The following is a 13950-nucleotide window of genomic DNA, read 5'->3' as shown; positions in this document are numbered from 1 at the left end:
CGTCTAATGACCCTGATTCAGAGCCATGGAGGAAGTTAGGTTGCGTCTAATGACCCTGATTCAGAGCCATGGAGGAAGTTAGGTTGCGTCTAATGACCCTGATTCAGAGCCATGGAGGAAGTTAGGTTGCGTCTAATGACCCTGATTCAGAGCCATGGAGGAAGTTAGGTTGCGTCTAATGACCCTGATTCAGAGCCATGGAGGAAGTTAGGTTGTGTCTCAGTTGACTCATATTTAGCCTTTATAGATTTCTTTAAATTATCAAAGACAAGTTTAGAAATGTTAATATCTTTTTCTACTAACATAATGGGTGTTAATATTGATGTAGTCTGCTAGCATTAGCATTAGCAGCTAACTTCCTTGAATTATTGAGCATTGCTCTGAAATGTTGCCCGGTCACAGCAGATGGAGCTCTCCATGGTTCTGCCCTAATTCATGCTCAACCAAGTTATTTTAACCAAGTAGTAACTGTGGGACTATAACTTGTAAACATGTCTGTCTGTCTGTCTGTCTGTCTGTGGCACAGGATGTAACTATTGGCCACTAGAGGCGCTAGACCCGTAACTGCCTGTGATTTGCTTCTACTAAACATTAAAAATAATAACAGAGATCTATGACTGTATACTAGGAGCATATTGTTAACTTACCAGTCTAATAATGAAGTGGAGAAAATAGAATCTGGCTTCTTCCTTCAGCTGACGAACAAACTTTCCAAGATCGACTCGTTTTTCCTCGACTCCTTTCCTGTTTTCTTTTTTTAGACTCCAGAATGTTTAAACTTTTTCTTTCCCTCAGCCATGACCAGTAGTAGAGGTTGAAGGATAGTAGAACAAAAGCCATTTAAAATAACTCAGGACTCATTTATTTAGGTCACAAAGTCTGCCTTTGTTATTATTAAAACATAAAATTACAGGTTGAAATGTAACAAAAAAATACAACTACTATATTAACTGAATTAAACTATTTCAGCTGACTTATTCTGCCCATTTAGAGAATTTTCTTTAGCCATATATTTGAAAGAAAACTATTTAATAAATCTTTAAAATGATTTTCTGAGGGATCCATCTCTGATTCAAGTTTCTCATAAAAGTTTATTGTTTGAATAAAGAGACAAAGAAGGATAAAATGAAATGGTCAATAACTGTTAATCCGTCGCAGCAGCAGCTTTTATGGCGCTCAGGTTTTCTTTTTGTTCTTTTAGTGCATAAAGATCCGTATGAGAACCTTTACTGTGTGGTTTCTGGAGAAAAACGTTTCATCTTGCTGCCTCCCACTGACCGACCCTTCATCCCTTACGGTAAACACAGACTCTCCTCACAACTACAGCATCTACAGTGGCCATTTCTATTCAGCTTATTTCTATAGCGCCAAGTCACACCACATATCATCTCAAAGCACTTTACAGTTCGCCAGATAATCTAGTCAGATTAATTCAAGGTTTTCTATCTAAGGAAAACGGAATCAAAGGCAATCCCTCACACTAGGCATGCTTGTAGCGACAGTGGAGAGGAAAAACTCCCTTTGAACAGGAAGAAACCTCCAGCAGAACCAGGCTCAGTGTGAGCGGCCATCTGCTGAGGCCCACTGGGGTTCAAGGAGACAGAAGCAGACATAGAAAAAGAAGCATAGATACAAAAGGCAACTGTCAACCAGCTCCACAGGCGGCCCCGTCCAGGAAACACACAGCCAGGCAGACGAGCTCCGAGCCAGCTCCCATGTCAGAGGATGAAGAGAGCACATCCAGTTAGTCACAGTCAGAGAAACAGGACTACACTGGAAAACAGGCCAAGCTCCAGCATCTAGAAACAAAGGTGTTGATGGCAGCAGCACAGCTGATATTTCTCTCCAGGATGGAGTCACAGCCAAACAGGAACAGACCAGATGAAGCTACTATGAGAAAAAGCAGAGAGAGCAGAACGTTAGAGATTGAACTAACAGATTCTGCAGAGTGGGAGAATAGAGATAGAATGAAGCAGAATGATGAAAAAGGGGTCCCTATGTCCTCCAGCAGTCTAAGCCTATAGCAGCAGAACTATAGAGATAGATCAGGATAACCTGAGCCACTCTAACTAGAAGCTTTATCAAAAAGGAAAGTTTTAAGCCTAGCCTTAAAAGTAGACATTTCTTGTTGAATACTATAAAGGCTAAACCTCTGCTATTAATGCAGTTAAATTATTGGTAAAGTATGTATTGTTAAAACGTCATAAATCAGCAGATTATCAGAAAGTGAAACCTTCTCAAGACCTCGGAGGATTAGTTGCAGCTGAGCTGATCCAACCACCTCAGTTAGACCATAAACATGTAACCGCCTAATTTAACACAGTGCTGGTCTTTTTCAGTAACCACGGTAACCATCTCTGTCAGGTCTGTATCAGTCCGCCGTTTACCAGGAGCAGGAAGGCGGTGAATTTCAGGTCATCGATAACAGCGACTCCAACAAGGTTGGTTTTAGGAGCTCGTCTTCTGATCTCTCCTGGAAGCCCTGAAGGTCCGCCTGACATCTCTCCCCTTCGGCCCTTCAGGTTCCCTGGATCCCTCTGGACCCTCTGGACCCGGACCTGGAGCGCTACCCGCAGTACCGGCTGGCCCGGCCGCTCGTGTGCTCAGTGAAAGCTGGAGAGATGCTGTACCTGCCGTCTCTGTGGTTCCACCATGTCCAGCAGTCCCAGGGCTGCATCGCAGGTACGGACATTTCTCCTTTAAGACAACATGGCGTCATTCAGCAAAGGTGGCGACAGTAACGGTGCTGTGAAAAGGATCGGCCGTTCCGCCTGCAGGGGTTCAGCGCAGCAATGTATGGCTCATATGCTGGGGAAGATTCTCAGTCATCCAGGTCAAAGTCATTCCTAAAAAGTTCAAAACAATCCACTGGATTTTGTTCCAAAGTTTGAAGACATGTTTCTTTCTATCCAGGAAGCTTTTTCAATTCAAAATGTCAAAAATAGATTTAGATTTAAAGCTTCATAGAGTGGATCAACACAAAGCCTTGTTTTGGTTAGAGAACATGCAAACTGAACTGCATGAACGGGTCCACCCCTTGGGAATGAGTCAGTTTTTTTCTTTGTTAGTCTGCAATACCCAAACCTGTCTATGTCTCTGAAAGGGGGGGGGGGGGTCATTAAAGGGAACTGTTGGCCTGGCTGAACAGGCGAGGTGCTCTGGTTGCCTGTAAAGGGGGTGCATTGATAGCGGGAAGGGATCAACTCATTTGCTGCATTGGAGGTTTTTGAAAGCTGAAATGTGAGTCCACCGCTTCCTTCATGTGCCTCTCAAACCACCTATCCTCTCTGTCCAAAATATGAACAAAAAAATATACATCATTTGTCCATCAGGTGTAGGTGTAGTGCAGAGTCTTGTCTAGAGGAGGGCGCTCTTCTGTGTTGGTCCATGCGTCTGTGGAGAGGTTGTTTGGTTTCTCCAACATAAAGATCAGATCATTCCTCCCTGCAGTGACCTGCAGACCCTCAGATTAGGTCTGCAGGATGAACTGGTCTCTGTTTCAGGGTCTGTTTGGTTTGAAATGTTCTGGGATTTAGAGTTTGGAGAAAATCCTTTTTCAGAGACTCCAGAAACATGATGGGATGGAGATGTTTTGGATTTGACAGACGCCCAGTTTGGGTATTGCAATGTATGGAGCATGATGTCCAGCGGCCAGACGTACGGAAGAACAGGAAGCTTTCATATTGAAGACGGTTGGTAGGGATACATCTCGCCTTTCTGGATTTATCCACATTTATTTATTCTATTTCTTCCACCACATTCACACTCAGAGCAGATGCAGACAGCAGAAAAATATTTTCTGACAATAACTCTCCTGGATTAGAAATAATGAACCCAATTCTTTAATTCTGTTTAATTTGTCCTTTTTTCTCCCTCTGATTTCTTCTGCAGTAAATTTTTGGTATGATATGGAATACGACATCAAGTACAACTACTTCCAGCTTCTGGAGTCGCTCTCTGAAAACACGATGGGTCCTCATGACATGGCAGCAGCCTAATGATGTCCAACGAAACGACGAGAAGCAACCAGCTCCTGAAAGCCCACAAGATGCACTTTAAACAGGAGCTGGGAGATTGCTTGTGAACCTGTACTGGTTCAGTTTTATCTGATGAAAAAAACTCAGCTCAGTCTCTGCTCTGCTTTCTAAGACTGTCAGCTTATTCACTTTAGTGTCTAATAAAATCATCTGTTGTTTTTTTAATGAAATGTGTCCTCTTGGCTGTAAAACCTGAGCTTTGTCACGTCTTCAACCTGCTTTCTTCTTCCTTAGAGGCCGTTTCCTGATCCGTGTTAAACCGCAGGCTAACCTCAAATGTTTTCTGATGAATATATTTACGTTTAAATCCAAGGACTGAGCTGGGAAATCAGCATTCACAAGTTCTTCCAAAAAGATTTAAACTATAGTGGAAAGTAATCCTTGATTGATTTTATTTATTTCCATAGTTACGGGGGAGTGTTGGCCTAGTGGGTCAGAGCAGTGCCATTCTGCTCACAGAAGGTTGCAAGTACCAAATCCCCACAGCCTGCACTCTGAGCAAGAGCCTTAATCCCACCCTGCTCCCCGGGCGCCACACAGTGGCAGCCCACTGCTCCCCAAGAGCAGGGGTTAAATGCACAGAGGGAATTCTTCCAGTGTGAGATCAATAAAGTTCATTTAATTCATCTGTATTGCAGTATTCTTTGACAGGCTACATTTTTATGTATTTAGTAGTTTTTATGAAAATTAAAATACCCTTAGTATCTTATAATTTCAGCTAGAGTCGACCATATAGATGGGGAAATACACTCACCGGCCACTTTATTAGGTACACCTGTCCAACTGCTCGTTAACACTTAATTTCTAAGCAGCCAATCACATGGCGGCAACTCAGTGCATTTAGGCATGTAGACATGGTCAAGACAATCTCCTGCAGTTCAAAGCGAGCATCAGTATGGGGAAGAAAGGTGATTTGAGTGACTTTGAACGTGGCATGATTGTTGGTGCCAGAAGGGCTGGTCTGAGTATTTAAGAAACTGCTGATCTACTGGGATTTTCACGCACAACCATCTCTAGGGTTTACAGAGAATGGTCCGAAAAAGAAAAAACATCCAGTGAGCGGCAGTTCTGTGGGCGGAAATGCCTTGTTGATGCCAGAGGTCAGAGGAGAATGGCCAGACTGGTTGGAGCTGATAGAAGGGCAACAGTGACTCAAATAACCACCCGTTACAACCAAGGTGGGCAGAAGAGAATCTCTGAAGGCACAGTACGTGGAACTTTGAGGCAGATGGGCTACAGCAGCAGAAGACCACACCGGGTGCTACTCCTTTCAGCTAAGAACAGGAAACTGAGGCTACAATTTGCACAAGCTCATGGAAATTGGACAATAGAAGATTGGAAAAACGTTGCCTGGTCTGATGAGTCTCGATTTCTGCTGCGACATTCGGATGGTAGGGTCAGAATTTGGCGTCTACAACATGAAAGCATGGATCCATCCTGCCTTGTATCAACGGTTCAGGCTGGTGGTGGTGGTGTCATGGTGTGGGGAATATTTTCTTGGCACTCTTTGGGCCCCTTGGTACCAATTGAGCATGGTTGCAACGCCACAGCCTACCTGAGTATTGTTGCTGACCATGTCCATCCCTTTATGACCACAATGTACCCAACTTCTGATGGCTACTTTCAGCAGGATAATGCGCCATGTCATAAAGCTGGAATCATCTCAGACTGGTTTCTTGAACATGACAATGAGTTCACTGTACTCAAATGGCCTCCACAGTCACCAGATCTCAATCCAATAGAGCATCTTTGGGATGTGGTGGAACGGGAGATTCGCATCATGGATGTGCAGCCGACAAATCTGCGGCAACTGTGTGATGCCATCATGTCCATATGGACCAAACTCCCTGAGGAATGCTTCCAGCACCTTGTTGAATCTATGCCACCAAGAATTGAGGCAGTTCTGAAGGCAAAAGGGGGTCCAACCCGTTACTAGCATGGGGTACCTAATAAAGTGTACCTAATAAAGTGGACGATGAGTGTAAGTAAGGTTCTTATCAGGACATCAAAAAATCTCCTTCCTAATTCATCAAAGAAAAAAAAAAAGGAAAATATGAAACTAAGTGAAGCAGTTTTGTTTTTTTTTTCTTTTACTTAATTGTCTTTTCTCAAAACATCCATACACCTACCTGCATTCATGCTCATACCTTAGACCGTGTGGGAACATATGAAGAAAATTGTGGAGAAATAACAGTATGTTCTCATAGCTCCATCTTCTCTAATAATTTAGACATTTTAGATTTATTTGAGTTCTCAACCAATATTACATTCAATAAAAATAGAGCATTAACAACTTTCAAAGAATCTTTGATTTTAAATTACCTCCTATAACGGAGCAGCAAATTTCTCTCCTTTTGATGTTACTTCCTCGTTCTAATCAACACCCAATATAATCCCCTCAAAAAGGAGGCAAATAGCGACAATTCAACCAGCTTACAGTCAAACTGATGAAAAGTTTTCTATTGAACGAAAACCTGCTGACTGAATCGACCATCAATCATTGACTGAAAAGCAATCCCTCACACCAAGCATGCTTGTAGTGAAAGTGGAGAGAAAAAGCTCCCTTTAAACAGGAAGAAATTTAAGGCCTTATATGTGTGAATGAGGATATTAAGTTCTATTCTGGATTTAACAGGAAGCTGAAGAGAAGCCAGGAGAGATATGATCTCTGTTTCTAATTTTCATCAGAACTCTGGCTGCAGCATTTTGGATCAGCTGAAGGCTTAGTAAAGAATTAATGTTCTATTTAGTTCAATTGCCAAATTCACCCTGAGTCGTATCTGTTGAGCATTCCTGTCCATCAGTACTCAGCAGTGGTGAGTTTATGCGATATTCTATATATGAAATTGGTTCTAATAAAAACAAAACCATGGAAAATGTGAAGGATGAACTCAGAAATGGTGATATAGAACCTAAGCAGTGTTTGGCCCGTTTCCATCCAGTTGAGCTTAATCTTTACCTTCAACTTGTTCGGTAGCTTCATCCCAACAAAATTACTAAAGGAAGATTTACCTCTGATCACCGTTTTAGCTCTGATTAATCTATCACTGGTTCAGGGATGCGTACCGCAAATTAAACTGGACAATAAACAGGTTTCTAGGATTTTCCTAGAATATTGCCAAAGCTAAATATATCCTGTCATGAATGAAGCAGAAAAACGACATGCATTGTTACTTGTAGGTGGACGTCTTTACCATCAGGAATTCCTCTAAATGCAGTGAAAAGCTTCAGCAGATCCAAAACACTAAAGCTATGACGCTGATGAAATCACTACGATCATATTTATCTGACATTAAACTGAAATATTAGCTTTCCTTTGTTTTTTTGACCAGAAGAATTTTAAAATCCCTTTGCATATAAAGCCCTAATCAAGCAACATTTTATGGGAGCACTTGTTTTTAATATGCAGGTTTATTTTATAAAGCTTATATCTAGAGTGGCTCAAGTTATCTGGAGCTTTTTCTAAAGTTATGCTTCTATAGACTTAGACTGCTGGAGAACGTAGGCACCACTTCCCCGCACTCTGCTGTATTCTACTTCTGTCCTTTTTACTGACGCTGCATGCATGCTTGGTACGACAGTTACAACAATACAACGAAAGCAATTGTCTGTCGTCACATAATCATCCAGGAGGAGTAAATATCCAAGTCAGTCCCTGGATGCAATCTGTTACGTGTCAAACTTTTAACTTGCCCATCTGGATCCAATTGACCAGTAAAGTGCTGAGTTGTAGCATGCACAGGTCTGCAAGGTCTTTACTCTTTGGTAAAAACATTTAAGGTGCTTTTAAATCTGGAAAAAGTAAAGTTATGCTAGTTCTATTTTTCTAAAATTCCAAGCCTCCATTGGGTGATTTTAGCATCCTGGTTCTTTTACTGCTCTATGAACCTTGGATCTGCTGTTTTTCTTTACCTCCAGACTGCCTTGGTGTGGGCCGTAAGGCTAACCTGTAGCTTTACCTAGATGAGCAATAACCTCACCAGTTGTGCTCTATGTTGCATTTCTAGGGGACAAATCCACACTTTAACCTTCAAGGACCAAGAATATGTACATATTCACAAAGTTTCTGCAATTATTCTGTTAATTCTAACATATAACAAAACACCTCTTATGAAGTCCTTTGTAGTCCTAACATGTCTTCAGTCACTTAGAGATGAAATAAACCGACTGGAAATAAAGACTCCAGATGTTTTCAACATAAACAGACCAGAACGCATTTTATTAAAGCAAAACATTAATGCAGAAAATTTCAGAGGCAGCAGAAACGACCCAGCAAACAAACGTTACGTTCACATCTTCTATTATGCTTTATTTTTTTTTTAGAGCTTTTTAAAATAATCTTTACTGTCAAGTTTTCTCCATATTGCATCGTCTCAAAGACCCAAGGCCACGTTTCTCCCCGTCCTACTAAGAGATAAAATGATTATCCGTCAGCTAATGGAAGCACTCAAACAAATCCTATACAAAACCCAGCATGGTGTGTTCAGGAACACGTTCTGCTTTGGAAGCTTTCCCATCCTCTCCTGTTGATCTGCTTACACCATTTGTTCCTAAGGTATGAACAGATCACTTCCCCACATCAGTTATTTAAAACCAGCTGAGAAGCTGAATGTTCTGACTTCCTGCGCCGCCGTTTCCAGCCCAGCTCGCCAATTGATCTAAGCTCCATTTTTGCAACAGTTCTCAGAAATCTGGTTCACAGAAGAGTCCTGGCTGTGAATCTTCTGCCTTCTGGATAAAAGTCCAATCTATTGATCAGTGATCAATTAACAACAAAAAAAACCAGAAGAAATCTGAAAGGTGGCGACCTGAGAGGTAGGGGGCGCCACATTTCATACAGCAACTCAAAACGTGGAGATTTCTTCTACAAATCTGTTCTCAGCTGCTTGGATTTCTAAATCCTGGGATTTTTCTGCTTAAAATGTGTAAAAAAAAAAAAAAAAGAAGAAATTTTTATTCCCAAACAAAAAATGAACAGGTGAACTGAGTTTTACTCCTTAATGAAAATAAAAAAAACTTTTACATAAGTGACTTTAACACATCCCTCAACGTCCAGAAAAAAGAAAAGGACCCGGTTCTGCCGAATATGAACAGAACCGAGCTGAATGGGCCTGAATGCACGCGGCGGGTAGAAGCCGTTGGACCGGCCGCTGCAGCGTCTCAGAGCAACAGCTGATCCATTTTGGTTTAACGTGCTTTAATCTGGAAAAGCAAAATGTTAGAGACTGAAGGCTGATGACTGAGGAAGGACTTAAGGCTTCACACAAACAATCATTCAGCTTTCATGGCTATAGTTCCTCCTATAAATTGGCACATTGATGCTGTGAAATGCAGGCACCCAGCGGTTGTCATGGAGACCCACGTTGCAGCCAGGTGCATCCCTCTGGGCACCATGGCAACACATCCAGAAGCCTGGCCCGTAGGGCAGAGCCTGGCAGTAAGGCTTGTGGTGCCAGCGGCACAGGGACACGTCCCCCGGGCAGTAACGCTTCTTGCACTGTTTGCAGGGGTCGTCACGGTAGCGGGGGTCGGACACCCAGAGCGAGTCGGCGGGGCGCACGCCGTAGTTCTCGATGATGAACTTGAAGTAGCTGCAGGTGCACTTGAGTGCGGCGAGGCTCTGCGTGGGCAGCAGCAGGAACATGTTCACCAACAGGTGATGGGGAAGCAGCAGCAGGTACGACTGAGGCGCCAGCAGCTGCTGCAGCCGCCGGCGCACTTTCAGGAAGTCCTGCGACGCCGAGGGACTCCTGCCAAGAGGCACTGCGGCAGAGCGAGAGTTGTGGCCCCCGTTCTTCTCCGACTGGGGAAGGGGGCTGATGGCGGGAGGGGCAGGAGGAAGGGTCGGCTGGAGGTAGAAGCTTGTCCTGTAATGAGGAGCGCAGCGGTTTGACTCCTCAGGGGAGAGAAACAGGAGGCCGGGCAGGGGCTCCTGCTCCTCAGACTGAGGGGGTGGGGGGGCGGTCTCCCCTGAAACCTCCCCAGTAGGATCACCTGAATGCGGTGCAGCTGGGGGCGCCGCTCCGACTGTGTGTGATGAACTAACGGGGTTCTCGCTGCTGCTCAGAGGCTCAGGTGGTGATGATGATGATGGTGATGAAGAGCCCTTGGTTACTGGGGGGGTTACTGGGGGGGGTTCTGGCGGTGGGCTGAAGCTTTTCTGCCCTGCAGCGAGGAGGACTCGGCCCACTGTCCTCTTTAGGCTGTTGCTCCTGGACAGACTGGTCTCGCAGCTCCTCAGACACTCCGACTCCAGCTTGGCCACCATTTCTGAGACCCTGACGATCTCTGGCTCCTCCCCCTCCCTGATCTCTGGCTCCTCCCCCTCCCTGATCTCTGGCCGGATGGTTTTGGACAGGGTGATGGTGGTGCAGCTCCTCTGGATATTCAGCAGAGGTTTGAGGTTCGGCTGAAGTTCGCTCGCTCTGTGCTCCAGGAAGGCCACCATGTCCACAACCGAAACCTTCTGCTCCTGCTCTGCCGGCGGCGGCGGCGCTTCCCCACGCGGCCCGCCGGCTGACTTTGAACACCTCGGCTTTGCTCTGAAGTCACACAGCGGTTCGCTCGCCATACGGCTCCTCTGGTCCAGCTGATGCTTCTGGTTGTGGAGGGACCTGCGGCGCCTCTTGGCAGAGCTGTTCTCCTCCCAGCTTCCCTTTGCCTTCACGGCACGGAACTGCCCCGACAGAGCGCCGCTGCTCACACACGTCATCCCTGCTGCACTGCAGCGGCTCAAATAGCTCGCCGAGCCGCGTGCGCCGTCCTCGGTCCCGTCCGTCAGCCTCCCCTCTGAAGCGAAGATGGCAATCTTCTCACGCACGTGTCCCGGTTTGATGACGGTCCACATGTTCAGCGTCGTATCGCCATCCTCCGCCGTGTTCTGGCACGGACCCAGAGGAGGGTGGTACCTGCTGGTCGGTGAGGGGGGGGCCTGCACGGCGGCGCCACAGCAGAGGGTGTTGGTGGAGATCAAACGTAACGGCGAACGGCTGCTCCGCTCACTGGACATCTTCTTCCTCAGCACCTCCTGCTGGCTCCTCTGAGGCGACGTCTGAACTGCAGCTGCATCCAAATCGGAGCGCAGGAGCGTCGGATACGGCCTCAGAGGCATGGCTGACCTGCAGGGACCACACAATCCTTTGATTACACACCGACTGGAGGAAACCTGCTGGCCAATCTCACAGGGAATAGTTCCTCTCTCAGCAGAGCGGGAAGAGGATTTAGTTTATGATGTCAGACAGCTCCTGGCAAAGCGCAATAAAGAGAATATATTTCCCTTTGCTTTTTATTGGACATGGTTAGCTTCAGGTTAAGATGCTAAACAGGCTTCATCTGTCCAACAGCAGGATTGCCAGGAAACACGCAGAAGTCGATCCGACTAGAACTAAAACAATTAATTAGATTAATCAATTATTGAAATAATCAACTAATTTATTAATCGTTAACCGTTGAATTTACGCTTCCCCATGTTGTTCAGAAAAAACGTTAGCGCCGCATTGCCCCAAGGTCCGGATAGATTAACGGTTTTTATTGGTTCTATCTCAAATATGTCAAAATCAAGGCCTGAGAGACGAATTGTTTATCCGCGGCCCCCCTGGATGATATTTAATCAGCATTAGAACCGGCCCACAGCCCACGGCGGCTTCTGCTCGCTGCTGTGACTTTGCTGGCTACTGTTGCATTGTGGGGAATGTAGTGTTGGTGTGTTTCACACACCAACACTACATTCCCAGGGGAAAACATGATTGTGTTTTTCTTTTAAGATTTTTAGTTGTGCTTTGCATGTTTGGATTATTTTGGTTTTTGCTTTTCCTCCTTTAACAATCCAAGCTTGGATGAAGTCAGTTGTCCAAGGGGGCGGTGTGCACAAACTACACTCCCTAACTGCTGCGCACAGGCGTCAGCAGAGGCTGATGGAAGCCAAAATAAAAGGAGCCTGGATGGAGGGAGGCGCAGGTGGGATCCGCATGTCAGGCACAGACAGACAGGAGGTGGACAGACAGCACAGTCAGGGCAGAGGTCTGACTTGTTGCACTTTGCATGTTTGGATTATTTTGGTTTTTGCTTCTCCCTCTTTTAACAATCCAAGCACACTGGGCTGAAGTTGGTCGTCTAAAATGTCCCCACACTCAGTCTTTGACGAGGTCAAGCAAGCAACTCAAAACCCAGCAGCAAACAAAAAAAAACAACAAAAAAAACAATCAAGTCCAAGATGTTTTATTTCAACAAAAGCCGCCGTAATAGTGGCACGATAAAATACTCCCTTTCCCTTTTTTAAAGGTCCAAGATTTAATAATTGTCCTTAAAAGTCACCAATTAGAGGCCAGAGGTCGAGCTCCACTAATTACGCTTCTTCTGGAGGCGATCCATCTACAGCGCAGCCTCTTGCCCATCCACAGCTGATTCTGCAGCGCTTCAGCACCGCTCCACTCGTCTGTGTGCCACGCCGCTTTGCAGACCGATCTAGCTAAACGAAAGATGCAGGAAAACGCCAGCATCCCCGCACCAAGACTCCATCAGAAGATGCATTTCCTACCGATACTCTGATGGAGACGGAGCGCTACTTACAGACGGAGCTCTGCGCTGCCTGTGCCGTCTGTTCACCTCCCGGTATTCTGTCTCTGGCGTGGATCCCAGCTGCCCCTCCCTCAGCAGCGTGTCTGTTTCTATCACCCCTCCCTCCATCCAGGCTCCTTTTATTTTGGCTTCAATCAGCCTCTGCTGACACCTGTAGTCTTTGGTCTTTTTGATTCTTCCGTCCTTTTTGGTATTGCTCTGCTTTTTGTTTAATAAATTCTTTTTATTCCTTATTTTCCTCTGGCTGAATTCTGGGTCTGCTGCTGGAATTCATCACTAAATTTTTACATTTCTTTGTACAAGACGTGATTTTGTGTTTGAAGTATTGTTTTGTCTGTGCGCCATAGATTTTTTTTATTTATTTTATTTGTTCATATTTTTCAGTTGAATGGAGTCAGGGACAAATAAGAGCCATGTGAGAGAACACAACTTCTTATTTTACTATTTAAAAGCAGTGATTTGATATTGAAGACTTCTTAAGGATCTGCAGGAACCTTGTAGAAAACTGAGTAAAGCTAATGGCTCATCTACAATAACACCATCATGATAAAGCTACAAAGAATACTAATAATTATTGATATAGTGATTGTTAATGCAGCATAATTACCTTGACAGCACATAATGAGCGGCGGCGGTCTCAGAGCTGTGATCCAGGGTTACCAGTAAGCTTCTCTTTGAACTTTAGGAAAGCAGACTGAAGTGGAAAAGCTTCCTCTGCATAAAGCCTGCAGAAAAACAACAACAAATACGCAGAACAAACCTTAGCAAAGCAGATCAAAGGGTTGATGATTAAAGGCCGTTCATCCTGACGTGCAGAGATAATGTTAGCTTCCCTCCTCTGACATCACTGGCCATTCCACTCTTTGCCTTCAACTGGAACAAACTTTAGAGCGTTTTTGGACCGCGTCTCCAGTGGAACCATTTTAGGTGTGACATCAGTGGGTTATCACATTTTGAGGCGCAGAGCTGGTGTTTCCCTGACGCCCACACCGTGCTTCGTGCCACATGAGAGACGACCTGCCTGTTGGCCCATTCAGCCGTTCCTCCGGCTGTGCTTCTCCGTTTGGATCCCATCAGAAACGTTCTGCAGAAAGTTTCACACCTATCAGATGTGTTCAGGGTCTGTGGTCGTAATGATCCGCTTTGTAATGATCAGAACATGATAAAGCATTCCTGTGTTAGATAACAGGAAGAAACAATGGCCAATCAGGTTTGACGCTTTCGCAATCCTTGTTTACGTCCTTTTTGTTTCCATATGGAATTTTCCAGAGATCAGATCAGGAGGGTTATGGCTGCTGTCCTCTCACCTCTGAGGGCCTTTAGAGGATGCAGATAC

The 13950-nt window shown here is 45.0% G+C and overlaps 2 protein-coding genes across 3 annotated transcripts in view; one reads left to right on the top strand and one right to left on the bottom strand.

The window, feature by feature from the left end:
- The window catches only part of jmjd7 (jumonji domain containing 7), an 8022-nt gene extending 3517 nt beyond the window's left edge, over positions 1–4505 (top strand). The window contains exons 5-9 of the mRNA XM_015392533.1: positions 763–807; positions 1202–1297; positions 2365–2441; positions 2523–2682; positions 3892–4505. Coding sequence (XP_015248019.1) covers positions 763–807; positions 1202–1297; positions 2365–2441; positions 2523–2682; positions 3892–3998 — 485 coding nt within the window. The 3' untranslated portion in view covers positions 3999–4505. The remainder of the gene's footprint in view (positions 1–762; positions 808–1201; positions 1298–2364; positions 2442–2522; positions 2683–3891) is intronic.
- Positions 4506–8394: 3889 nt separating this feature from the next.
- Positions 8395–13950, bottom strand: part of fbxo34 (F-box protein 34) — a 9455-nt gene continuing 3899 nt past the window's right edge. Inside the window, exons 2-3 of one of the 2 annotated variants that reach the window (XM_015392523.1) lie at positions 13222–13698; positions 8395–11155 (exon numbers count right to left, since the gene is read on the bottom strand). In XM_015392523.1, coding sequence (XP_015248009.1) covers positions 9313–11148 — 1836 coding nt within the window. In that variant the 5' untranslated portion in view covers positions 11149–11155; positions 13222–13698 and the 3' untranslated portion in view covers positions 8395–9312. The remainder of the gene's footprint in view (positions 11156–13221; positions 13699–13950) is intronic. The other variant, XM_015392522.1, reaches the window with a different exon arrangement.

This window comes from Cyprinodon variegatus, unplaced genomic scaffold (genome assembly GCF_000732505.1).
Source record: "Cyprinodon variegatus isolate N-32 unplaced genomic scaffold, C_variegatus-1.0 Scaffold595, whole genome shotgun sequence".
Lineage (NCBI taxonomy): Eukaryota > Metazoa > Chordata > Actinopteri > Cyprinodontiformes > Cyprinodontidae > Cyprinodon > Cyprinodon variegatus.
The sequence above is the reverse complement of the archived record's forward strand: the minus strand, read 5'-3'. Positions and strand labels throughout refer to the sequence as shown.